General features: G+C 59.7%; 1 protein-coding gene across 2 annotated transcripts in view; it reads right to left on the reverse strand.

Moving 5' to 3' along the window:
- Positions 5699 to 24763, reverse strand: part of ATP2A3 (ATPase sarcoplasmic/endoplasmic reticulum Ca2+ transporting 3) — a 33519-nt gene continuing 14454 nt past the window's right edge. Inside the window, exons 8-21 of one of the 2 annotated variants that reach the window (XM_021067692.1) lie at positions 24231 to 24695; positions 22315 to 22403; positions 22040 to 22142; positions 20646 to 20777; positions 20118 to 20243; positions 18783 to 19001; positions 18340 to 18675; positions 15933 to 16153; positions 14724 to 14926; positions 14044 to 14129; positions 9858 to 9991; positions 9270 to 9387; positions 8681 to 8798; positions 5699 to 7087 (exon numbers count right to left, since the gene is read on the reverse strand). In XM_021067692.1, coding sequence (XP_020923351.1) covers positions 7068 to 7087; positions 8681 to 8798; positions 9270 to 9387; positions 9858 to 9991; positions 14044 to 14129; positions 14724 to 14926; positions 15933 to 16153; positions 18340 to 18675; positions 18783 to 19001; positions 20118 to 20243; positions 20646 to 20777; positions 22040 to 22142; positions 22315 to 22403; positions 24231 to 24695 — 2370 coding nt within the window. In that variant the 3' untranslated portion in view covers positions 5699 to 7067. The remainder of the gene's footprint in view (positions 7088 to 8680; positions 8799 to 9269; positions 9388 to 9857; positions 9992 to 14043; positions 14130 to 14723; positions 14927 to 15932; positions 16154 to 18339; positions 18676 to 18782; positions 19002 to 20117; positions 20244 to 20645; positions 20778 to 22039; positions 22143 to 22314; positions 22404 to 24230; positions 24696 to 24763) is intronic. The other variant, XM_021067693.1, reaches the window with a different exon arrangement.

The following is a 24763-nucleotide window of genomic DNA, read 5'->3' on the forward strand; positions in this document are numbered from 1 at the left end:
AACAGGAGCTGTTGGCAGGAAACCATGGGCCACCCGTCATGAGGCAAAGATAAAGCCATCAGCCCCCCACGAACCTGGTAGGACAGAGCTGGGGGCTCAGGCCAGGGCCTGGGTGGAGTGGCCTCAGGCTGGAGCCCTCCCCCACACAGGGACCCATCCAAGATTCAAACATCCTTCCCCCACCCCCAAGTGGACACCTCAGTCCCTGGGGGTCTGACGCCTGGAGGCAAAGAGAAAGGAGGGCTGCTTCCAGTCCAGGGGCCTGAGGCCTCCTGAACCCGCCGCAGGACCCCCACCCTGACCTCAGAGACTGTGCCATCCACCCGTTCCTCTGGGGCTGAGCCTGGCCTCTGCCCCATCGGCTGCGGGGTCGGGCTGGCTTTTCCACCCCCTACTTCCAGGGCAGCCACACCTCCTTAACCCCAGAACCGGCACACAGGGCCAGGTACGCAGACGAGGCCAGGGCCACATCTGTTCCACATGTGGCCATCAGGATCTGGAGACCAGCCAGGAAAGCCCGGCCTGGGTGAGCAGCTCTGGCTCTGCTGCTGCTGGGGGAGCCTGGGCACGTGCCCCGCTCTGAGCCTGCTTCCTTATCTGGGAAACGGGGACCACAAGGGACTTTCCTCACGGGTAGCAATCCCAGGGGACAGGTCCGGACGACACTGAGGACAGAGCAGCCGAGGCCACTCTCACGCTCAGGGTGCAGCTCCTCTGCAGCCCCGGCCCTCAGCGCAGGGACTCGGGGGCCTGGGCTGGGGCTGGAGGCCTCCCCCAGCCTCCTCCTCATTTCACAGATGAAGAAACTGGAGCTCAGAGAGAAGTGAATTGCCCAAGCTCACGCCGTTTGGTAGAGGAGGCCTCAGCTTGAAGCAGGAAGATCTCCTTGGCCCTCCCTCAACCCAGGCTGGGTGTCCTCGGGGCTCCCCCCACCCCCGCCCCGCTCCGCCCCGACGGGAGTCTTCTTTCTGGCAGCCCTTTAGCTGGGAAATGGCTTTGGGCGGGGAGCCAGGCCCCGGGCTGGGAATCCCAGCCTCAGGTCTGAATAGAGCTGCTTTCTGGACAGTGAGGGGCTTCCACGGATGGCAGGCCTAGGGCCCCTGCCAGCACCCCAGGCCAGTCCCCCCGTCGCACAGGTCAGCCTCACCCAGCACGGAGTTCCCAGCAACCTCAGGCTCAGCTGTCAGTCCGACGATACTTCCTTTAAGAGGGGCTGGTAAGTACACATCCTGGGATTTTCTAAGGAAAATCCAGAGATGCTGGGAGCCAGAGCCACAGTGACCACATCCCCTTGGCCTGGTCTTGACCCCAGACAAAAAGGTGTCCCCTTTGTCGCTGACCTCGTGGCCCTTGGCAGAGCAGACCCTGGACATGAACCGCTTGCAGTGGGGGCATGGGGGTGGGGTGGAGGCTGACACCATCTCTGTGTCCCACTCGGCTACCCTCCTCAGGGGGGTAGCAGGGACTAAGTGAGGGGGAAAGGAGGGAGGGAGGTGAGGAAGGAGGTGGGGGAGGGAGGGAGGAGGGAAGGAAGTCAGGCCATCATTTTCTTTTGTTTGTTTGCTTTTTAGGGCCGTACCTGCGACATATGGAGGTTCCCAGGCTAGGAGTCGAATCAGAGCTGTAGCCACTGGCCTACACCACAGTCACAGCAACACGGGATCTGAGTCAGGTCTGCGACCTATGCCACAGCTCACAGCCACGCCGGATCCTTAACCCACTGAGCGAGGCCAGGGATCGAACCCGCAACCTCATGGATACTATCTGGATCGTTTCCATGGCACCACAGCAGGAACTCCTAGACAGTCATTTTCTTTTTTCTTTTTCTTTTCTTTTTTTGTCTTTTTGCCTTTTCTAGGGACCACTCCTGTGGCATATGGAGGTTCCCAGGCTAGGGGTCTAATTGGAGCTGTTGCCGCCGGCCTACACCACAGCCACAGCCACAGCCATGCGGGATCCAAGCCATGTCTGCAACCTACACCATAGCTCATGGCAATGCCGGATCCTTAACCCACTGAGCGAGGCCAGGGATCAAACCCACAACCTCATGGTTCCTAGTCGGATTTGTTAACTACTGCGCCACGACGGGAACGCCATCATTTTCTAATCGATGTCTGTCCCTTTCAGCGCTGTCACCATGTTCTCCACCTCCTCGTTCTCTTTCCCTCCGCCCTCCTCGCCCGCTTCCTCCTCTAACTCCTCCGAGGAGCCAGGCTTGCTGACGAACCGATGGATCAATGGACAGACTTGCTTGGCGCACATGCAAGTGCTCCTCTTAGAGCCTCGGTTCTGACCTTGACACTCAGAAAATGCCGGTCTCATTCGGGGATGTTATCATAACCAAAATGTGCCCAAAGGAAAAGAAAGAAAAGCAATTACATTTCCTTCCCCAATTCCTTTTCTCAACAAAGACTCTTCGAGAGTCAGATAGGTGGCTGAGAGGGTCATGTCCCCTTCCCTGGAACTAAAATGCTGTGCTTTCCCGCCCTCGGCCCCAACGTCAGGGACGGCACAGGTATCTGCGTTTGTCTGAGGCATTTTGAGGAGCAAGGGAGACGTGGTTCTGCAGGTTTTTCTTTCTAGTGGCCCTGTGATGTCTGCTTGAGAATTCCCATTTTACAGATAAGGTCACTGAGGCTCTGGGACTTGAGTGCCGCTGCCCAAGGTCACACAGCAAGGGGCTCCCAGGTCTGCTGGTGGCCGGGAAGGAGGCTCCCCAAAGTCTGAGATCTTGGCCCAGAGCCCACCCCAAGACTCCAGAGCTGCCTTATAAGCCCAAAGGCTGGATGGCCAGCTCGGGCACTGGGCCGGGCCTTGTAGGGAGACAAGGCAGTGCTGCCAAGCGCTCGGCCCCAGGGCGGCCTCCCCTGCCTGGCTAAATTTAGCGGCTCTGTGAGTGTGGAGGGGGCCTGTGCCTGTCCTGGAGGCCAGCCCAGGCCCTTGAGGGGGTCAGCACAGGCTCCACTGGGTCTCCGTGGCCACTTGGGGTCCTGAGGTTGCAAGGGCCACACCTCTGCCAGCAGAGTTCGGTCCCACCTCCCCCACACCGTCTGGGCCAGCCTCAGGGTCCCAGGGCCGCTCCTAATGCCGCACAGCCTCTTGGATGCTGCTACAACGGGGTCCTGGGCTGGCCTCAGGGGACTGTCTGGGGGGGGTGTCCCAGGCTGGCTTCCCCCCACTGCCCTGACCTGGCACAGCTTCTCCAGCCCCTTCATGCCCCCTTCCTTCCCGACCCTGCTATGGGCCGTGACCTGGCTGGAGTCCTTCTGACCCAGTGGCTGAGGTGCCACACCTCCCAGCTCTCCTCCACCCTTTGGGCTGTTTCCCCTTGGTCCTCAGCCTCTTCCTGCCCCTGGAAAGGGGGAACATTGTGGGGCTGGCCTGGGCCCCTGTGCCGCAAACACTGCACCCACACCGCGAGGCCCGCCTCCTGCTGACGCCAAAACCGCTGCTCCCACAGCCGCCGTGTGCCCACCACCTCCTCTGGCTCCTGCCTCTTTTCTCTTTTTTTCTAAATCAAACTGCATTAAAGTATAATTTTCATGCAATAAAATGTAGCCATTTTAGGCACACAGTTTGATGAGTTTTGACAGATGCATGCGACGGCCCCCTCCCCCCGACTCCATCACCCTAGAACGTTCCCTCCGGGCCCTTTGCTGTCAATCTTCCCCAACCCCCAGCTCTGGCAGTCATGGATCTGCTCTGTGGGTACAGATTTGTTTTGCCTTTTCTGGAACTTCATGGAGGTGGAATCACTCAGTACGGGCTCTTTCTGGTTCTGGCTTCTTTTACTCAGTACCAGGGTTTTACGTGTCATGCGTTCAGCTGCTCTGTCCCTTCCACTGCGGAGGTGTGTTCCGCCGCACGGGCCTGCCACGGTTTGTTCATCCCCCCCCCTCCCCGCTGACGGACACCACGGTTGCTTCCAACTTGGGGTACAGTGGACAGAGCAGCTATGAACACTTGGGGTCAAGTCTGTGTGTGAACCCAAGTCTTCATTTTCTGTTTTTGCCCGTCATTTCTCCCAACCCCAAAGGGGGTCCCTCCTCCTCCTGCAAGAGGTGCAAGGCGGGGGGCATAGAAGCACAAAATCCTGCCCGCAGAGGGGCAGGGGGAGGCCGTGGGCACTTCGGCCGCTGCCATGCCCGAGCCAGGGAGCAGCGTGCTGGGGCTTTCCCTGGAATTCCCTCCCGGGCCAGCGCCGCGAGGTAGGAAACCTCTGTTTACCTTGGCCGCCCCATCTTGGCCGGTCAGGCTCCATGCTGTGGGCTGAACTGGGCCAGCCCTGGGCAGGCCTGGGCGGGGGTGGGGGTGGCGGCAGAGCAGGCCTGGCCCCCAGGCCCTTTCCAGCGCCACCTGCCGCCTGCCCATCAGGGCGAGGGCCAGCTAGGTGGTCGCACTCTCGGGGTCCTCAGGCCCTTCATCTGTAGGACAGAAACCACCCGCCCGCCCCTGGCCCGGCCCCTCTCACGGGGTTGGTGGAGGACACTGAGCTGTCTGAAAAGGCGTTATGACCTGCGAAGCGGCATAGAGGGGCCTTGTCCACCGAGGACTCCTGCCCATGCCTGGCTCCCGCGGTGTGCTCTGTGCCAAGTCCTGTCTCCCGAACAAAACTCGGGAGCTCCTAAAGCCGGGTCCCGTCTCCTCGGGTCCCAGCCAGCTTCCCGGATATGCCATCCACGCACTGCACGGAGCCCTGTGCTCGGGAGGGGAGGGCCCTGTGCTTGGTTTACTGCTCTGCTGCCACTGTTAAGGTCTTCACTTTTGAACAACAGGCTCCACGTGTGTTTTTTTCCTTTTTAGGGCTGCACTTGCGGCATATGGAAGTTCATAGGCTAGGGGCTGAATGAGAGCTGCAGCTGCCAGCCTGCACCACAGCCACAGCCTCCAGGGATCCTTAACACACTAAGCGAGGCTAAGGATCGAACCCACGTCCTCACTTACTAGTTGGGCTCTTCACCCGCTGAGCCACAACAGGAACTCCAGGCTCCCCATTTTCATTTTGCACAGAACCCCACAAATTAGGTGGCTAGTCCTGCCTCTGGCCCTGTGGGCAGGACTGAGCTCCCTCCCCAGGGCAGTGAGTCCTCCCTGCAAAGGAGGAAATGAGGAAGGTCAGGGGCCATGCTCCTCCCTCCCCGAGCCCCCACTCCCGGGGGGCACCTGGGGGAGTCGGCAGCTAATGTCAAGCAGCCTCATGAGGTCCTGGACAGTGCGAGCCTCAGGCAGGGAAGGACAAGAGGTGGGTGGTACCTTGAGGGGAGGGGAGGGGAGAGAAATCGAGCAAGAGAAAAACCTCAGGAGGATGCAGGACCCACAAAACAGCCAGGGTTGGGGTTCCCCGATTGTCCAGCGCCACGCCAGGCCCAGCCCTGCCCTGGGCTGCTGAGCCCTGGACCCCTCCCCGTCTGTTTCCCAGCGCATATGTGTCAAGCGCTTGGGTCACGTGGACAAACTGTCAAATGCTGCACCGAGAGGAGAAAGCAGTCACGCCTCTGCCACCGGGGTGTGGCTTCGGAAGTCAGCACCTCCCCCGGGCCTTGTCTGAGGCGGACAGGACCCCTGCTTGGTAGCACGGGAGCCCCAGACTTGGGCTCACAGCTCCCGGTGGCAGGGCAGCAGGGGGGCGGTGTGCAGGGGGTGGCAGCCCCCAGGCAGAAGGGGGACTGCACTCCAGGAAACAGATGCTGACGGCCCCTCATTGTTGCCCCGGACACTCAACCTTTATTTCTCTACCAGACGGCCTGTCAGCAGGCGGGTACAAGGCCCCGGCCCCGCAGGCTTCTGGGGCACCGGGAGAGGCTCTGCTTCTTTCACTTTCAAGAGAGGGGAGGGTGGAAGGAGCGGGGAGGGGGCACAGGACGTGAAGCCCATCTGTCTGCAAGGCAGGCTGAGGGGGCTTCTCGTTCTGGGGACCAGAACAGAGATGTGAGTCCTGATTTGCACGCAGTCACCACGTCGTACACTTCCCAAGAGGGCGACACACGCCCCTGTTCCCCTCCCTTGCTTTCTTCCGTGCAGCACTCATTTTTGCCAAAGGGGCAAAAGCTGAGTGAAGAGCACGTTTCTGTCCCTCAAACGCTCTTTCCCAGCATCGGACGTGATCTCCGCGCACGCACACCCGTGTCACCACAGGGGGAGGGCGGGAGAGGCAGCGCCCTTGGGGAACTAGCCATTTTTAGTGACATTCTTTCGGCTCACGGGTGTGTAGGGTCAGGGGCAAAGAGTAAGGCCAAGAGTCCAGGGGACTCAGAGGCCCCCGGCCGTGCAGACCTGGTGCACTGGGTCGGGGGGCAGGGCACAGCAGTCAGTCAGGGACTCGAGGACATCCGGGGTCTCAGGCACCAGGGACACAGAAGGCAAATCCATGCTCCTCCTGGCAGAACAGGCAGCGCAACCCCGAGACAGCACGTTTGGTTTGCTTGGAACAGAGAGACCTGAGTCTGGGGGTGCGCCGGGCGGAGGCGGGCAGGCAGGCTGGCTCCAGGAGAGCAGGTCCTTGCTCAGCCCCCGGCCTCGACACCTGTGTCCCTCTTTCTGGGCCTTCAACCCCCTGCACATACACACAGCAACAGGCCCCAGCCCTCGTGAGCAGAGTCTGCGGAAGCGCACAGCTGGGCCCAGATGTCCCCCCTCCACCAGGGGCCGAGCGGCCGCAGACCAGGCCCTGGGAGAGAGAGTCGTCCGTCAGTGCAGAGGCGTGGTCACAAGTAAATGCCCAGCCTCCAAGCAAGAGGCAGCGGCTCCAGCATGTGCTTGTAGGTCTGGGGATGAGGCCTCGGCACCTCCGGCTCTGCTCCGGCTTCTGCGCAGCCCCTCCCAGGCTGCAGCTCCCGGGCCAGAGCTTCCGGGATGAACTTCCCAGGAGAGCCCCAGACACAGGACTCCTGGAGCCCCAGGCAGACGGAGTCGGCGAGAGACCCGGGTTTGGGGCCTGGGGGCGGCCGTTGGGGCCTCAGCAGGGCCCAGTGAGCAAGCGGCAAGCGGGTGGCGGCGTGGGGTGGGGCAGGTGCACGGGCACTGTCACTTGGAGGTACGCCCTGGAGACCCCTCTCTGCTCCCGGCACTCACTGCCGGCCCTTTTCTTCTGGAAGAAAAACCAAGAGTGTGTTAGGATGTATGCGTGGGAGCACACGGCCAGGCCCGTGCCTTCCAGCCCCTCTGTCCTGTCTGGGGGAGCCTCCCTCTCCCACAGCATCTCGGGGGCTGCCTCCAGCCCCTGGATATCGGGGGCTTCCTTCACCCCAGTGTTCCGTCAACCCCCAGAGCACCCGGGGCATCGCCTCCTCTTGGTTTTCAGTGTGGGGAACCACTACCCACTATCACGAGGGCCAGAACCCAAGGCCTCGTGCCTGTCCCGCAGGCCAGGCCTGCTGATTTCTTGAGCTCTTTTCGTCCTCGCCTGCCCCGCTAGGCCTCGAGGCCTCCCAGCATCAGCCTCCCGTCCCTGGCGTCACACTACAGGCTCAGCCTGTCACTCCCTCTGACGGTTCCCCAACTGCCATCAGAATAAACTCCAAGCCCCTCCTCGTACCCTAGGCCCTCCCAGATCTGCCCCCGCTCAGTGTCTCAGGCTTCCGCTCCCCCCAGCCTGGCCCGCGGGCCTCTGCCTGACAGCTGCTCAGCCACACCTGGGCAGAGCCAGGAGGTGGGGCAAGAGGACCCCACACCCCCCGGGCTGACCCCGAACCCACAGTTCTCCCCAGGACACACCCCTTGTAAATCTGGGGAAGCCATGAGCCTCAAGCCTCTGCAAAATTTCCTTAAAAGGCCACCAGGCTGGCTTGGGAACGTAACAGGGTCCTCTGTCTCACCCCCGCCCTGTCTGCCTTTAGGAGGCCCGAGGGACCGCGGCCGCACGGGGCAGAGCTGTCTGGGCTGCCGGCGAGCACACTCCACCCCACCTCTCCGATGTGGCCACAGATGCCCAGCCCGTGTCCATCCCGCGGGCTCTACTGCTGCTGACAGCAGAGCACCACGCTTTCAAGCCAAGCCTCCCTGGGACCAGAGGCACCATCTCTGGTTAATGATGGAGCCAGAGGCACTGCCTGGGACTGGCTCACCCTGGGCCGGGCCTCAGAGTCTCCCCCAGACCAGCTCAACAAGGCCCACCAGCCTCCCTGCCTTCAGTCAAGCCCCATCTGCCCTCCAAAGTCCCCCAGGCTCCCAGGCTTCCAGCCTTCCATGGCCCCCACTTCCCTGAGGAGGACGTCCAGGGTCCTTATCTCGGCATCCAAGGCCCCTTGCCACCGTCCGGCCTCACCTCTCTAGCCTGTACTCCGAGCCCCAGCCCTACTGGAGAGGCCAAGCCAGGCGAACCCAACAAGGCGAGCCCAGCCCTTCTCCACCAGGTTCAATCCTCCCTTTTCCAACCTGTGCTCAAACCCCACCTCTTCCAAAAAACACCCCCAACCCTGGCCCAGTAGGGATGGCGCCTTCCCCAGCCCTTCTGACCTGCCCTGTCTGGCTCTGGGCCTGCCCTGCCCTTCCCACGCTTCTACCCTGCAGATACCAAGGGTCACAGCCACCGGGGCCCCTTCGGGCTCCATCTGGTGACCCCAGGACGCCTCCCCTGGTACAGGCTGAAGCTGGCACCGGCCCACCTGGGAGCAGAAGCAGGCCCGGGGTGGGGGCAGGCCAGAGGCAAGCAGGGCGGGGAGGGCCTGGGGCCTCCGCTCACCGTCCACGTGCTTCCGGGACAGGTACTTGAGGGCCTCATCAAGCAGGATGACAGGCAGAGAGATCTGGAGCACGACCACCCACTGGCGTCCACTCAGGGGGGTCACCTGGAAGATGAGCTGGGCGGGGAGGAAGGGGGAGGGAGCTAACGGAAGCAGTGCCCAGAGCCCCCCAAGTCCACCGCTTCCTACACCCAGGCTACGGCGGACTCCTCCAGAGCACATCTAAGGTCCCCCCCAGATCTGTTCCCTCCACCCCAGGTGCCCTCCCCTCCCCTCTCCCACAGGACCAGCGCCCTCTCCCTGCGGGGAACTCGGAGAGGAAAGGGCATCGTCCTTCCCCAGCCTTGGCCCAGCCTCGAGAGATTCCCCCACCTCTTTCGCTGCCCAGGTCTCGGGAGGGGGTTCCTGAAGTGGGGGGCACATCTGGAGGACAGTGGCTGGCCAGGGTGCCAGCACCATCAGACCTCCCCCGCCACAGCTCCCAGGCTGTTGCCACCCCAGAGGGGCCCCAAAAGGCCCAGGTCAGAGGATTAGGACCCTGTCACCCCAGGAGCTGGAGAAGGGGTGCCGGGCAGGGTGGTGACTCACCGGCAGAGGTGGCACAAGCAGAATGAGGAAGTGCAGGGCCATGGACATGGCCACGGCCGCCAGCAGCCAGGGGTTCAGCCAGGGTGGCATCCGCAGCAGCGACTGGTTTTCCGAGACGCTGCCAAGGGCACAGGAGGCTCACCTCAGGCCAGGAGGCGGGCAGGCCCTGCTGTGGTCACCCGCCCGCCCTGTGGAGATGTGGGGCATGGTCCGAGCCTCGGCACTGCCCTTTAAAGACCAGAGAGCTTCTAGGAGGCCAGTGCTGCTGAGAGGGGTGTGTCCCTACTGCCACTCAGCCCCCAGGGGCCTGGCCTGGGTCGTGGTCCCTCTTTCTGTGTCACTCAGACCCGACCCTGACCCTTTTATTTCTTCAGACCTTCATCATCTTCCTTTGTTCCCTGGACCCCAATTTTGACTCCCACTGCTTCTCAGAACCCTCTTCTGGACCCTTCTGACCCTCAGCCCCCAATCCTAGACCCCCTAAACCTGACACTGCAAGCCTGGACACCTCTGAGCCCGATTCGGGGCCCCAACTGACCCTCAGCCCCACCCCTCAGCCCCAGCTCCAGGCGCCCCTGCCCAGCCCACCTGTTAAGGGCGTTGCACATTTCGGTGGTCACCAGCACAGACAAGGCCATGGTCGTGGGGAAGCGTGACTCAAAGACCTCGCAGTCAGTGCCAGTGAAGAGCGGGTTGTCCTCGGAGCACTTCAGGAAGTTCCTCTGAGGGCACCCAGGGTGGGGGCGGGGGGAACAGCGGTCAGGGGGGGCCGGGCGTGGGAAGAGGGAAGCCTCTCTCCACCACATCTGAGGACGCAACACAGCCAGCGCTGCTCCAGGGAGGGTCCAGGACAGGTGCTCGCTCACCCAGGATGGGGACAGAGGAGCTGCACTCTGCCAGGGAGAAGGGCAGCCTGTTCTGGGACAGGGGTATGCGGAGACAGAGGGGGCGCAGAGGGGGTTCCGCTGGGCAGGATGGCAGAGGGCCCTGGCATCAGGCGGTGGGGGCCTGAGTAGCAGAGGTGATTACCTGAGACCCCAGAATGAGTACATGCATGTGCAAATCAGGCAGCAAAAGGCTGCTTGTGCAGAATTCACCTCTGGTGGGTGGATGAAGGCTCCCGGGGCCCCAGTCACTGTTATCAAATAAGAGTCCACTCATACCTCCCCCCCTTTCTGCCGCGGAAACTGCACTCTGCCAAATCGTCCTTTGCTCAGGACACGGCCTGATGATGGGCAGGTGTGGGCTGGCTACTCGGCTTCTACCTAAGTAATAAGAAGCTCTCGGGTTCGATAAGGGAAGTGGCTCTGGCCCCTGCAGCCCAGGGGAGTTTGCTTCCTGCCCCTAAACCTTGCTCACAGCATCCGCTGGGATTAGATGCTGAACTGAGGACTCGCGTGAGCACCTCTGTCTTGCTCTCTCCTGCCCCACGGGGTTAAACAGCTCTCTTCTGCAACAAGATAAATCTAGCCTCTGGAGTCTGAACTCTGGGTTTAGAAATGGGGGTCACCTGCTGGGGAAACAACCCGCAAAGGGACATCTGTCAAATGACCTGTCTGACCTCCTCTCCGGGAAACACATCCCTCATTGTCCGCGTGGCCTAAATGCAGGTAAGGAGACTGCCAGCCAGAGGGGCTGCTGGCACTTTTCTCTTTCATGCAGGATGAGCAATTATAAAAGATTAGGGCTTGGCTAGATTTCTTTTCTTTTCTTTTTGGCCACACCCACAGCATGTGGAAGTTCCTGGGCTGGGGATCAAACCCACGCCACGACGGTGACAACAATGCCAGGTCCTTAACCATAAGGCCACCAGGGGACTCCCTAGATTTCTTATTTTAACAAAGAGATGGAGAATCTTATTTGAATCCACGGTGGGGTTTTCTCCAAAAACCAACCTGTAGTATTTGGGACAAGGGCACACTTTTTTTGCTTTTTTTGGGGGGGCTGCACCTGTGGCATATGGAGGTTCCCAGGCTAGGGGTTGAATCAGAGCTGCAGCTGTTGGCCTACGCCACAGCCACAGCCATACAGGATCCAAGCCACGTCTGTGACCTACACCACAGCCATACAGGATCCAAGCCACGTCTGTGACCTACACCACAGCCATACAGGATCCAAGCCACGTCTGTGACCTACACCACAGCCATACAGGATCCAAGCCACGTCTGTGACCTACACCACAGCCATACAGGATCCAAGCCACGTCTGTGACCTACACCACAGCCATACAGGATCCGAGCCACGTCTGTGACCTACACCACAGCCATACAGGATCCAAGCCACGTCTGTGACCTACACCACAGCCCGACCCACTGACTGAGGCCAGGGACTGAACCGGCATCCTCATGGATACTAGTTGGATTCGTTTCCGCTGTGCCACGACGGGCACTCCTGAGGGCACACTTTTATTTGGCACCAATCACGGGGCAGAGAAAATGTCCTAAACTTGGTCAGTAACCAAGAGCACCAGTGCTCCCGCCGGCTCTACCGCCACCGTCAGGCTCCACCTCCAGATGGCAGTGGTAGTGACCTTACGCAAACAGGGACATTCGAGCGTGCTGCACACACCTCCCGCTCCGGCACTTGCCTGCCTGCGTCCTTAGCCCCGTGCAAAGGGAAGAAAACACACACAAGATCGCATGGAGGTGTTTCAGTAGATAAACCCTCTGCCCAGTTGAGACTTCCTGGGTTTCACCAGAAACCATGCGTGCACTGAGCCCTGGGTTGTGGGTCACAGTGTGACCTCCGGCTCAGGGCTGGAACTTCCGCCTCACAGGTTCATCGTGAACCCCCTCTCCCTGCCCCACGGGGCGGTGTGTGTGTGTGTCCCTGTTTCTTTGAATGAAGCCCCTGTTCTTCTTACTCCTTCCCTTTGCCTCCCTGGCTCTTTCCTATTTACCTTCTCCTGCAAGGACCCCTGCTGTGTTTCATTAACTTAATTAAAACATATATATAGCGCTCACTAGGTGCCAGGTGTTGGTCTAAGCACTTGACAAGTATTGACTCCGGATAGCCTCCTGATAGCTCTATGAGGCAGGGGCTATTATCATCCATTTTACAAATGAGGAAACCAACAGAGAGGTTAAGCAGCCTCTCCAAAATCACACAGCTAGTGTGCGATGGAACTAGGGTGTGAACCAGGGCAGCCAGGATCCAGGGTCTGCTCTGCTACCTTTGTTCGGCATTCCTCCAGGGAATCACAGGAGCTCTGGGCACCTCTCCTGAAATTCCAACACCTGGAGCTGAAAGTTCTAGCTTAGGTCTAACCCTTGACCACCTCTAAGTCCTGCAGCCAAGTGCCTTTTCTCTGCTGAAGCACTTCTCACCTTGAAATGTGACTGCCTACGTCCAGGGCGCTCTCCCCACCGGACGGGATGCTCTTTGCAGAGATTCTGCCGGCTTGGCTACTGCCATAGCCCTAGCAATTTGTTTCTGGCACAGAGTCAGTGCCCAATAGCCATTTCTCGACCAAGTGGACAAATGAGAAATGGAACGACCTGAGGACAGCGGGGAAGGTGGGCCCAAGGGGACTGGGGACTGACCGGTACTGGGCATGGGATGTGTGTCTGGCATGATCCCCGGGGGTCTGGCTTGGGTGACCAGGCGGGCAGTGGAACTGAGATGGGGATGGAGGAGGGGATCATTTAGGGGAAGGTGACAGATTTGTCTTTGGACTTGGTGAGGGCAATGGACGGTGAGACATCCCAGAAGAAGTATCCAGCTGGACACATGGGACTGGGCTCAGAAGAAGAAGAGTCAGTGTGGGGGTAGGTCTGTGGGGGATTTGGGGTCTGCAGTACAAAGGATGGTGACAGAGTCGGGGCTGGAAGGAGGAGGCAGCAGAGGGTGAGCGCATCCTCACGCTCCACCGGCTGCTCCCACAGGAGCTCCGCGAGCAGGTGCCCGAGGCTGGGCGGGGGGATGAGGGGCTGGGCCTGTGCCCCCCCACTGCTGCCAGAAGGGAGAACCCCACGTGCTTGAGGGCTGGTAGGTGGAGGAAAGTGTGCCTGGGCTGCCTCTGCCTAGACCTCACACTGCCCTGTGCTCCCCAGACCTTTCCAAGAGTGGGGCAAGAAGTCGGGGTCCCTCCCTTGAGCTCTTCTATCTACAGGAAAGCAGCAGAGGCAGGCACACTCGAGGGAAAGAAATTCTGCATCCTTGCAGCTCTCCCCTTTAAACAAGAAACCCGCAACCGGTTTTGCCAGAATTGCCCTGAAGGTTCTTTCAAGCAAAGGAGATGCACTGGCTGCTCAGACTGACAGAAGGCAGCTCAGGGGTCTCCTGGCTGGCTTCCAGAGCTGTGCTGAGTGATGTCAGGCCAGCCAAGTGACTTCAAGAGATCAGCCGTCCCTTCCCCGAGAAACGCGTTGGTTATGGAAGCGGGGAGCCTGGCGGATTCTCCACTCTTGAACACCTAGTTTGACCCTCTGTCTGAAGTTCCAGCATGGAGGGGCTCCCTCAATGTTTGGGGGTTTCCCAATAAAGGTAAGACACTTCTGGGCAGTTAGGCTCCTTGTTCCCCTGCAACTGAATGACTGGGGGAAGGAGAAGCCTCTTCTCTGGCCCCAGCAGCTGCGCTACCATCTCTAGACTTCCTGTGGCTTCTGAGCTTCCCTCCTCAGGTGCTGGATGTGGGGGTGGGGGTGGGGACGGGGAGGGACATCCGTTGGGCACCCATGGGGTTCTGGACCCCCTTCCCCTGGAACTCCAAATTGGGCTGTGAGTTCGACCTCCGAGATAACCCCAGCGGGCTCCCTAGCTGTCCCTTGCTCACCAGCTGGTAGAAGGTGACCTGAGGTCCCTCGGCATCATACAGGAACCACCAGGTGGCGGCAGCCACTGTGGCCAGGCCGACGTACACTGTAGGGAGGGCAGGAGGAAACTGGCTATAATGGACAACTGCGGTTTCCTGGCGTCCGTCTCCCCTTCTTAATAGTTCTCTGAGTCTCTGTCAGGGAGCCCCTCTCTCCCTTCATAAGCCATGTGGTTTGCAGTGCCAGTGGTGGCCCTAATTAGCAATCAGCATCTACCCCACCCCTGACCACAGTGATTATTAGCTTGGAGATAAGCAGGTGACCCAATGTGGACCAAGAACAGGCCTGAGACTTTTATCCTAATACTGAGGGAGTAATAAGATAAAAGGTTCTCTCTTTTGCTTTATTTGGGGTTGTAATGCTGCAAGTATGAGGGCTGGAGCTGCAGCAGCCATTCTGCCACTCCAGGGGACACCTGAGAATGGAGCTGAGGCAGAGCCAAAATAGGCCAATGATACCGTCTGAGGGCTGGATCCAGCCATGCCTGAAGCATGTCTAGTCTTTTCAGTTATATGAACCCACATAGTTTCTTTTGGAATAAACCAGACTGAGTCATATTGGTCTGTAGTTTGTCAGTATAACCGATATAAGAGTCTTAGGGAGCTCCAGGAATGCCACTGAAGGCTGGGGCCCCACTCACCTCCAATAGCCAGATATCGAAAGAAGAGCCAGCCACTGATGAGGGCCTCGCGAGGGTTCCGGGGCCGCTTCTCCATTATGTCCAAGTCTGGTGGGTTGAAGCCCAGGGCTGTGGCAGGTAGGCCGTCTGTCACCAGGTTCACCCAGAGCAGCTGCACAGGGATCAGGGCTTCGGGCAGGCCCAGAATTGCCGTGAGGAAGATGCTAGAACCAGAGTCATGGGCTCTAGCCCCCAGCAAATGGAGGGTCTAGCTCCTATTCACACGCCAGGCCCAAGAGCTCCCTGCCATCCCCACAGCAGCCCTGCCTCCGCGAGTTCAGACACGTGCGCGCGCGCACGCACACACACACACACACACACACACAGTGCTTGCCTAAGCATATATATGTTTGTTTACAGACGCATGCAATACCTAGCACAGGCCACACAATCCCACAAACACAAACACCTACACACTTTCCCTCACAGGCAGAGATGTGGAATTCTTTTTTTTTGTTTTGTTTTTGTTTTCTTTTTACAGCTTCACCTGCAGCATAGGGAAGCTCCCAGGCTAGGGGTCAAATCAGAGCTGCAGCTGAGGCCCATGCCAGAGCCACAGAAACACTAGATCCTTAGCTCACTGAGCCAGGCCAGGGATTGAACCCGCATCCTCATAGAGACAATGTCGGGTCCTTAATCCACTGGGCCACGATGGGAACCCCGAGATGCAGAATTTGTACTCCTCCAGGTAAATGTGCTCGCCATTCCCCACAGGCGTCTCTCACACGTGAACCTAAGTGTGTACACAATCACACCCCATCACAAATGCTCTGTACTTGTCCTCATGCCCAGAGATGAACAGGAACTCACACGCACACATGTGCACACGCACACCTCTCACTCAGGCACACGCCCAAGTACACACACGAACACACTACTGTCCCAAGGTGAGGCAAATCCTCCCATCATGTGTTGTGGACTCTGAAAGCGGGAAGAAGGTTATGGCTGGAGGGGCGATCTCGGGGGCTGGGGTGCATCAGGGCCTCTGGAGAGCGATGAGGTGGCCCCGTCCCTGCCCGCTCTGAGCTGGGACGCTGGAGGGCCCCAGCCTTCCAGGGCGGGGCACGGGTCCCTCCACCCCTGCAGCCCCATCCCAGGAGCCGGCGTGTCCCGGGCTCAGGGATGCAGAGCTGGTCCAGAGGGCTTGGGGGGAGGAACGCAGGGCCTCACCAGACGACCTCTCCGACGTTGGAGGAGATGAGGTAGCGGATGAACTGCTTCATGTTGCTGTAGATGGCCCGGCCCTCCTCCACGGCAGCCACGATGGAGGCGAAGTTGTCGTCTGAGAGCACCATCTCCGCCGCGGACTTGGCCACGGCTGTGCCGGAGCCCATGGCGATGCCGATCTCCGCCTTCTTCAGGGCTGGGGCATCGTTCACCCCGTCTCCAGTCTGAGGGCCAGGTTAGGTGGGTTCTCGCCTGAGAAACTTTCCTTCCACCTCCCTGACTCCCCTCAACTCAGCCCACCACCAAGTTTAGGGGACATCCCCAAGGAAGCAGGCAGCTGGACAGAACAAACAGTGAGGTCGTGAGCTTAGAAACTGATCTGCGGGGGAGGCTAAGGGGGAGGCAAGGAGGCCGACAAGGAGATCGAGTTGGAGAGGAGACTGAGTCTAGGGTCAGAGAAGACGGTGGGGGGGATGGGGATGAGGGTAGTCAGTGCTGGGGGTGGGGCTGAAACCCAGGGGGGGACGTGGGGTAGAAGATGAAATTGAAGTTAAGGACAAAGTTAAGGTCAACTCAGGAATGACGTGAAGGTTGTGGCTCAGGTCAAGGACCAGTGAGGGGCTGCAGTCAAAGTGAAGGTTGGAACCAAGGTGAAAGGGTCAAAAATGGACTCATGCTCAAGATAAAAAATTTAGTTTAAAGTAGAGGTCAAGTCAAGGCTATGGTCCATATCAGGAGTGATGTCATGGTAGAAGCTGGAGTTAAGGTCAGGGTCAAGACTGAAGGCCAGATCATAGTCGAAGTCAACATCAAGTATTAGATTGGGAAGGGCTCAAGGTCAATGCCAGGGCTCAGGTCAGGGTCTAGGTCAAGACTGGAACCTATATCAAGGCTGAGCTCTGAGAAAAGAATCAGATTAAGATAGCACCAAGTCAGTGTGAAGGTCAAAGATAATGTCAAAAACAAGTCTGAAGTGGTAGGCAAGGCAAGGTCGGTCTGCAGTTCATTAGCCAGGCAATAAGCTAAGCCATACGTCAGGATTAAAATCAAAGTAAAGGACTGGGTTAGGCTGGAGGTCAAGACCATAAATGGAGGTTAAGTCAGGCGTGAGGTCAAGGTCAAGAATCAAATCCGAGGTTAAGTCAGGTGTGAGGTCAAGGTCAAGAATCAAATCCGTGTCGATGAAGAGGTCAGCAATTAAGAATGCAAGAGAACAAAAACCGGGCCCAAAGCAAATGTCCATCCAGAGAGGAAGGATAAAGGACTGTGGTATGTTCACAATGCCACTGAGCAAGAGAGAAGCAGTCATGTACTAAAACCCACAACGACGTGGATAAATCGCAAGGGAAGCAAACACAGAAGAGCACATGCTGCATGATCGCACTCACATGAAAATCTGGGAGTTCCCGCTGTGGCTCAGTGGTTAGCAAACCTGACTAGCATCCATGGGGACATGGGTACGATCCCTGGCCTTGCTCAGTGGGTTAAGGATCCAGCGTTGCCCAGGAGCTGTGGTGTAGGCTGCAGACGAGGCTTGGATCCTATGTTACTGTGGCTGTGGCATAGGCAGGTGGCTACAGCTCCGATTGGACCCCTAGCCAGGGAACCTCCATATGCTGCGACTGCAGCCCTAAAAGACAAAAAGACCAAAAAAAAAAAAAAAAAAAGAAAGAAAGAAAAAAAAAAGAAAATCCAGGACAGGCATCACTCATCTATGATGGAAACAAACAGAACAGTGGTTGCCTGTTGTGCTGGGGGTGCTGCTGGGGAAGGAGCAGAAGCGAACTTCATGGGCTGATGGCAATGATCCCCCCCAGGTGTGGGGGCAGAGGGTACTGATGTCTGCGACTTACTTTGAAGTGCTTTTTAGGAAAGATGAATTCAGGATGGAGAGATGAATAGGGGCGTGATGGAGCAAGCAGAACAACATGTTATTTGTAGAATCTGGGTGGTGGATATTTATAGGCATTCACTACAAAAATCATTTGAGTTTCTCTCTTTCTCTTTTTTTTTTTTCCCTTTTTAGGGCTGCACCCACAGCATATGGAGGTTCCCACGCTAGGGGTCAAATTGGAGCTGGAGCTGCCGGCCTTCGCCAGCGCCACAGCAACGTGGGATCCGAGCCAAGCTGTGTCTGCGACCTAGACCACAGCTCAGGGCAATGCTGGATCCTTAACCCACTGGGAGAGACCAGGGATTGAACCTGCATCCTCATGGTTCCTAGGCTTAGGGTTAGGGTTAGGGTTAACCTACTGAGCCACATCAGAACTCCTCAATTTTTCTTTGTTTGAAACAGGAAAACTACGAATGAAGCAGGGGGTGCCTGGGTTGCTCTTTCTAAGCCCTGTGACACGTGCTCCTCCCCCCCCCACCCGGCCAGGCTCCCCAGGCTCCCATCCCATGGCCTCACCATGGCGGTCACCTCGTTGAAGGACTGCAGGTTCTCCACGATGCGGGACTTGTGGGCGGGTTCCACCCGGGCGAAGCAGCGAGCCGTGCGGCAGGCGTGGCGCTGCTGCTCAGGGCTGAGGTCATCGAATTCGCGGCCCGTGTAGGCCTTGCCTACCACGTCCTCTGTGTCCTCGAGGATGCCAAGGCGGCGGCAGATGGCTACGGCGGTGCCTTTGTTGTCCCCTGTGATCATGACCACACGGATGCCCGCCTGGCGGCAGCGTGCAATACAGGAAGCCACCTCAGGCCTCGGAGGGTCCAACATGCCCACGCAGCCCACGAAAGTCAGGTCTGTCTGTAGGGGGGGGCATATGCGAGTGGGGTCCGGGCCAGTCTCCACCTCCACCTGCCCAGCTGCTGCAGGCAGACCCACAGCTCCCAGCCCCAGGCCCCGGCACCCACCTCGTACTGCACAAACTTGCTGCAGTCGTCCAGCTGCATGGCCTCCTTCCTCGGGGGTGCATCCCGGGTGGCCAGTGCCAGGCAGCGCAGAGTGTCCGAGCCCGAGCCCCAGTCCCGGACCTTGGCCAGGATCTGCTCCCTGGAGGTGGTGTTCAGGGGTACCGTGCGGCTCCCCACGCGGACGGAGCTGCAGCGCTCGATCACACTCTCAGGAGCCCCCTGCAGTGCGGGGCAGGAAGGCACTGTCCATCAGTCAGTCAGCTCCCCTCTCTCCTGCCTAACTGAGGCAACTGAGGCCCACACACGGGGGAAGGCCACCCCAGGGAACACACAGCAAGGCACACCCCGGAACACACGCTTTGGAAGCTGAGAGTGGGAACCAAGTGTGAGAAAACCCACAGGGGCGGGGGGCGGGGGTGTCACACTGGGTTTGATCCCACGTGATGTCTACACGGTGGCACCCTCCCCCCACTGCCCATCGCTGAGAAGGCTTGCTGCAGCATTTGGGGGATGGGGTGTGAATAGGAGCCCTCCGCAGGCCCTGCCTCCCTGCTGGCCTGGTGCTACCAGGATCCCAATTCTGTAGGGTGCTCAGCAGCAGCAGTTGGGCTGAGCCCAGCCTGGGGACCAAACGTAGAGCCATGCTGAGGGGCTGCAGCTCTAGGAAGCTGGTCTTGGGGGTGCCAGGCTGCTCAGTGGCCTTGAGGTCTCACCCCTGAGCTGGCCCAAGCCTGGGAAGAGCCTCTGGGTCCTCCATCAGTACCCGCTCCCTCTCCACGAAGGGCACTCCAAATGCTAGGTTTTTTAAGCTGCCCAAGCTTCCAGTACAGAAGCTTTTCATTTCCGAAGAGATTAAAACCCCCACTGAGGGTGAAGCTAGGGCTCTGATCCCTACTTTAGGTTCAAAACCATTGACGGGAAGGGCTGTGGACAGGGCTCTGGATGGAAGCTGGTTCCTTCCCACCAACCACCTCAGCACCCTCGTCGGAAGCAGAAGGGCTCCGGAGACCTTCCAGTCTGCCCTGCCCTCAGTGGGGAGGCTGAGGCCCGCAGAGGGGCCTGGTGACCCCAAGGTCGGTGGCCAGACAGTGCCTCTCAGCCCGGAGCTGGGACCACGGCGTGGGGCGGGCCGCAGCATCTGGCCCCAGCTTCATCTGCACGACTCCTAGATCCCACCGCCAGGTCCCCGCGCCAGGCTGGCCACCCTCATCCTGGAGGGGTCACCTCGACAGTGGGCCTCACCCCTCCCTCAGTCTCCCGCCGTGCAGGCGCCAGCTCTTCCGAGGACTGGGGATTGGGGCCTCCGGAGGCCCCAGGCCGGTCAGGAGGACCCACCTTCACAAACATCTTGCTGCCCTGGGCCACCAGGCCGGGGCGGGTGGGCGTGCAGTACACGGACATGGACTTGCGGTCCCGGGAGAACTCCAGCGTGAACTCCTTCCGCATCAGCTGCTTGATGACCTGCGTTGCGGGGTCCAGGCAGGGTGGGGCGTGAGAGGTGGTGCCAGCAGCTCTGGTGCTTCCTCGCCAGCTGCCCGGCCCCATCAAGAACCTCTTGCTCCCTGCATGGTGGTGTCTGCCTTCCTCTGACCCCGGCGTTCAAGGCCTTCCTCTCCCTCCCCAGCCCCAGAAACACCCCAAAGGTGCCATTTCCTGACCCTGCTGTGCGTGCCCCAACCTCAAGTCCTTGCCCACACAGCGTCTCCCCTCTTTTCTCCCCTTCCCCAGTCTTACTAGTGGTCTGAGGTCCCTCCTCCTCCCGGAAGCCTCCCACCACTCCGTTCCCCTCTCTGTCTTCTCCAGATGCCCCAGGACCCTAGCCGCTCGGTCTGTGGCCTGCACCCCCAGTGCTGCTCTGCTCACCGCATTGCAGGCACCAGCTCGCTCCACTCGGGACAAGGCCTGCAGGTCGGTGTCAAAAACATTCATCTTCTCCACCAGGCAAGTCAGGGCTGTCTCTGTGGCCTCTCCCACCTTCTCATACACACCCTTGGCCTAGTGGGTGCCGGGGTGCAGGGAGTGAGGGACAGGGCCCCAGCCTCACCTCCCGCTCACTCCCTGCCCCCTGGAGCTCCCTTTGCCAGGGTCGCCTGTAACCACCTTTGTACCAGGCCTGTGGGCCTTTCCCAGCCCAGCTGGGTCGGGTCTGGAGGTGCCCGGAACGGAGGCTCGCCCCCGCTACCAAGGCTCCCTTCGCCCCTGACATCAGTGGCCACCACCTGCCCTGTCCTCTGAATCGCTCTCCGCTCGCCCCTGTCAGCCTCCTTCACCAGACTCCTCTGTAAACCCGGCTGTCCGGCCCCACTCCTGGCCTCCCCTCTTGTCTCGCTCATATGCCTCTACCGGCCTTCACGGCCTTCATGGGTTCACGACCGTCAGGGCCCAGCCCGACTGCAACCTCTCTCCTGAGCTCCAAGCCCATGCATTCAGTTGCTGCCTGTGGGGCTTTGTTCCCCGGGGACCCTCAGGCTACCTCTCCTCCTCCCTAGATTTGTCACCCTCCAGCGATGGTTCCAGCCAGGACAGCAACCGGAAGCTACCCTGACCTCCTCCCTCACTCTCACCTAACCAGTGACCAAGCCCCAAGATCTTGGCTCCTAAATCTCTCTCCAGCCCATGGCTTCTTCCGTCTTCCTGCGGCCCCAGCCAGGACTCAGCTGGCGTCTCTCAGGCCCGGATGACCACTGGGCTCCTGGGCTCTGGTCTTGCCCAGTCCCTTCTGTCCTCCACTGAAGCTGGGCGAGCTTTTATAAATGCAGATCCGACCATCTCACCCCCCTGCTCCAAACCCTTTGGTGTCTGTCTACTGCCCTCGGCTTGGCCACAGACTGGCTTGATCCGGCCGAGTACCCCACTGAGGCAGCAGCAGCCCTGCACACGCTCCATCCCGCTGCTTCAGGCCCAGGGAAGAGCATTCAGCACCTGGATCACACCGGACTGTTCCGGCCTGTGGGCCTTTTCTGGGCTGTGCCTGCTGCTTTAAACACCCTTCTTAGTCTTGTCCCCCAAACCCCTTCCTCCAAGCACCCTGGCCCTTCTGCCCCTATAGCCCAAGAGCCCCAAAGCAGGGTTCCAAAGCCAGTGTGAGGAAGCGGGAGGGGTGGCAGTGGGGGGTGTGCAGAGATGGCAGTGCTCCTGAGGCGTGGCACTTCAGAGAGGCGAGGGCTGCCAAACCCGGGAGCACTGATGCCCTGGGAGAAGGGTCTGTCTCGAGCGCCTGGATGCTAGGGAGATCATAAAAGGGAGCCGGGGCGCACCTCATTGTAGTCCAGCGCCGAGTCATTGCACAGGGCGCAGATGGTCGCCAGCTCCACCAGCCCATCAAACTTCCCGCAGCGCACAGGCTGCTCCCCCTGCCGCCTGCAGAGGCAAGACGGTCAGTACAGGGGCCTCAGCCCGCTCCCTGGGCGGTGCCCAGCCTCTTGGCCCGCCCCCATGAGACATCGCCCACTGACATTGCTCAGAGCTGCCTTACGTAGCTCCGCCCACTCGGAAACCCCACCCACCCGCGCCCCTTTAGCCCAGCACTCACACTTCGCCCTCCGGAGCATACGTGGTCCCTGAGATGGTGAATTCATGCAAACGGCAGGTGCCCGCTTCAGCCTCGGCTACCACGAACATCTGCGGAGTGCGGGCGCGTGCTCAGGCCGGCCTTCCTCCCTCCTCCCTGGCAGCCGGGCTGACTGGAAGCCTGGCTCCAGGGCGCTCCAGCCACACACCCTCCCCACCGCCGCCCCAGGAGGGCGTCCAGGCAGAGGCTGGGCTCCTCGGCTCTGTACAGGTGTGTCCAGTTCAGGCTTCTCCTTTGCTCTGGACCCCTGAGGGGTTTGTGGCAGGTTCTTCAATATTCTGGGGCAGCTGCCAGCCTGACAGAGCCCTGAACTGGGACAGGAAGCCTGGATCCCTGCCCAACTCACTGTGACCCCTGAGCACCTGAGCCTCAGTTTCACTGGTAACACGGGGGAAAAGGGTGGTGGGAGCCCAGCTGCCCCTCCTTGCCCTTCAATTTGATGATTTCCTGGCCTCAAGGGAGGAAATTCACACCCCATTGGAGGCACAGACCCCTCTCCCCAGAGAGGGAGCTCCTGCCCCCAGGGCCTGCTGGGTCCCCTAGCCCCTACCTGTGTACCTCAGGGACAGGGGCCTCACTCCTCCCAGGGCAGCCCATGTCCTCGTCAGCCCACCATGTCAGGGAGATACTTCTTGCTTCCTGAAAACTGCCTCGCTGCACAATGCCATGCCAGTGGCCAGCAAAGCACCCAGCAGGTGCTCAATAAATGTCCTACTGTGTTCTCCTCCTTGCCCCTGGGGACAGCTCTCCAGCCAACACAGTCCCTGAGCCGTCAGTTTTCTTAGCCCATCATCCAGCATGTATAGTCCCCATGACTTCCCTATACTGTCTTCTCCTTCTTCTTCTTTCCTTTTTAGGGCCACACCCGCGGCATGTGGAAGTTCCCAGGCTAGGAGGCGAATTGGAGCTGCAGCTGCCGGCCTACACCACAGCCATGGCCACTTGGGATCCAAGCTGAATCTGAGACCTATGCCACAGCTCATGGCAAATGCTGGATCCTTCACCCACTAAGCAAGGCCAGGGATCGAACCCGTGTCCTCATGGATACTAGTTGGGTTTGTTACCACTGAGCCACAATGGGAACACCCCCTCTGCTGTGTCCTTCAAATCTTTACTTCAGTGGAGGAATACCCTGTTCAAATGAGGTCAGGGGCCACAGGGCAGTACAGCTGCTGATGCACCTGCCCCTGCAGCAGCCTCTGAAGGGCTTCTGTGGGGAACGAAGGTCTCAGACACAGAGCCTGGGTTTTCCAGGCCCAGCGGGCAGATTACACGAGCAGGGGTGGGAGGGGAGCAGTGGGGGAAGCTGAGCAGGGCGGGAAACCCACAATCTTCACTATCGCCCTGCCCCTCCTGTGCCCCAGAGGCCTGCTGCAGTCTCAGCCAGGATCCCTGGAGCATGTAGGCAGCAGCCCAGGAGGTGGGATCGAGTGCCAGGGAATGAATAATTCCTGCCCCGGGCCCTTCCCAGGTCACTGGAGATGGTGTATCTGGTGACAGGTGCTGACCACAAAGAGTTCTGGTGGAACAGGATAGAACCTGGGTCCAGGCCAAGCGGGGCTCAGATGCCCAGGCTGTACCTGACCCTTTCTTATGTCCTCTGTGGTTACCTGGCAGGTATGGTCACCCAAACTCCAGATGAGGAAACAGGTTCACAGGTGGGCTTGACACACGGGTCCCAGTGAAGCACGTCCAGCCAGGCTTTGGTGCGCTGCCCCATGAAAACTTGGACCCGCTCCCCGCCACGGGGCAGCCCACAGGTTCTCTCCTCCATCCACCACCAAAAAGGAGTCAGGAAGGGGCCCAGAGAGGGAGCCCAGCCCGCCGAGCATCACACAGAACACCTGTGGGCACCCAAGCTGGCTGTGGCCACTCACCCGGCAGACCGACATCTGATTGGTGGTGAGTGTCCCCGTCTTGTCAGAGCAGATGACTGAGGTGCAGCCCAGGGTTTCCACGGAGGGCAGACTCCGCACGATGGCATTCTTGCGGGCCATGCGCCGTGTGCCCAGTGCCAAGCATGTAGTGATGACCGCCGGGAGGCCCTCGGGGATGGCGGCCACAGCCAGGGCCACGGCAATCTTGAAGTAGTAGACGGCGCCACGGAGCCAGGAGCCTCCGTGGGCTGGATCGGCGAAGTGACCAATGTTGATGACCCACACGGCCATGCAGATCACGGAGATGGCGCGGGACAGCTGCCGCCCAAACTCATCCAGCTTCTGCTGCAGCGGCGTCCGCTCTGGCTCCACTGACGCCATCTGGTTCCGGATCTTTCCCAGCTCCGTGTGCAGCCCTGTGGCCACTGCCACACCCACTGCCTTGCCTGATGCAATGTTGGTGCCCTGGCCGAGGGAGGGATAAGGAAGGACTGCTTAACACCCCAGCTGGGGCCCAGGACCCCCGATCCCTC

Source organism: Sus scrofa, chromosome 12 (genome assembly GCF_000003025.6).
Source record: "Sus scrofa isolate TJ Tabasco breed Duroc chromosome 12, Sscrofa11.1, whole genome shotgun sequence".
Taxonomy (NCBI): Eukaryota; Metazoa; Chordata; class Mammalia; order Artiodactyla; family Suidae; genus Sus; species Sus scrofa.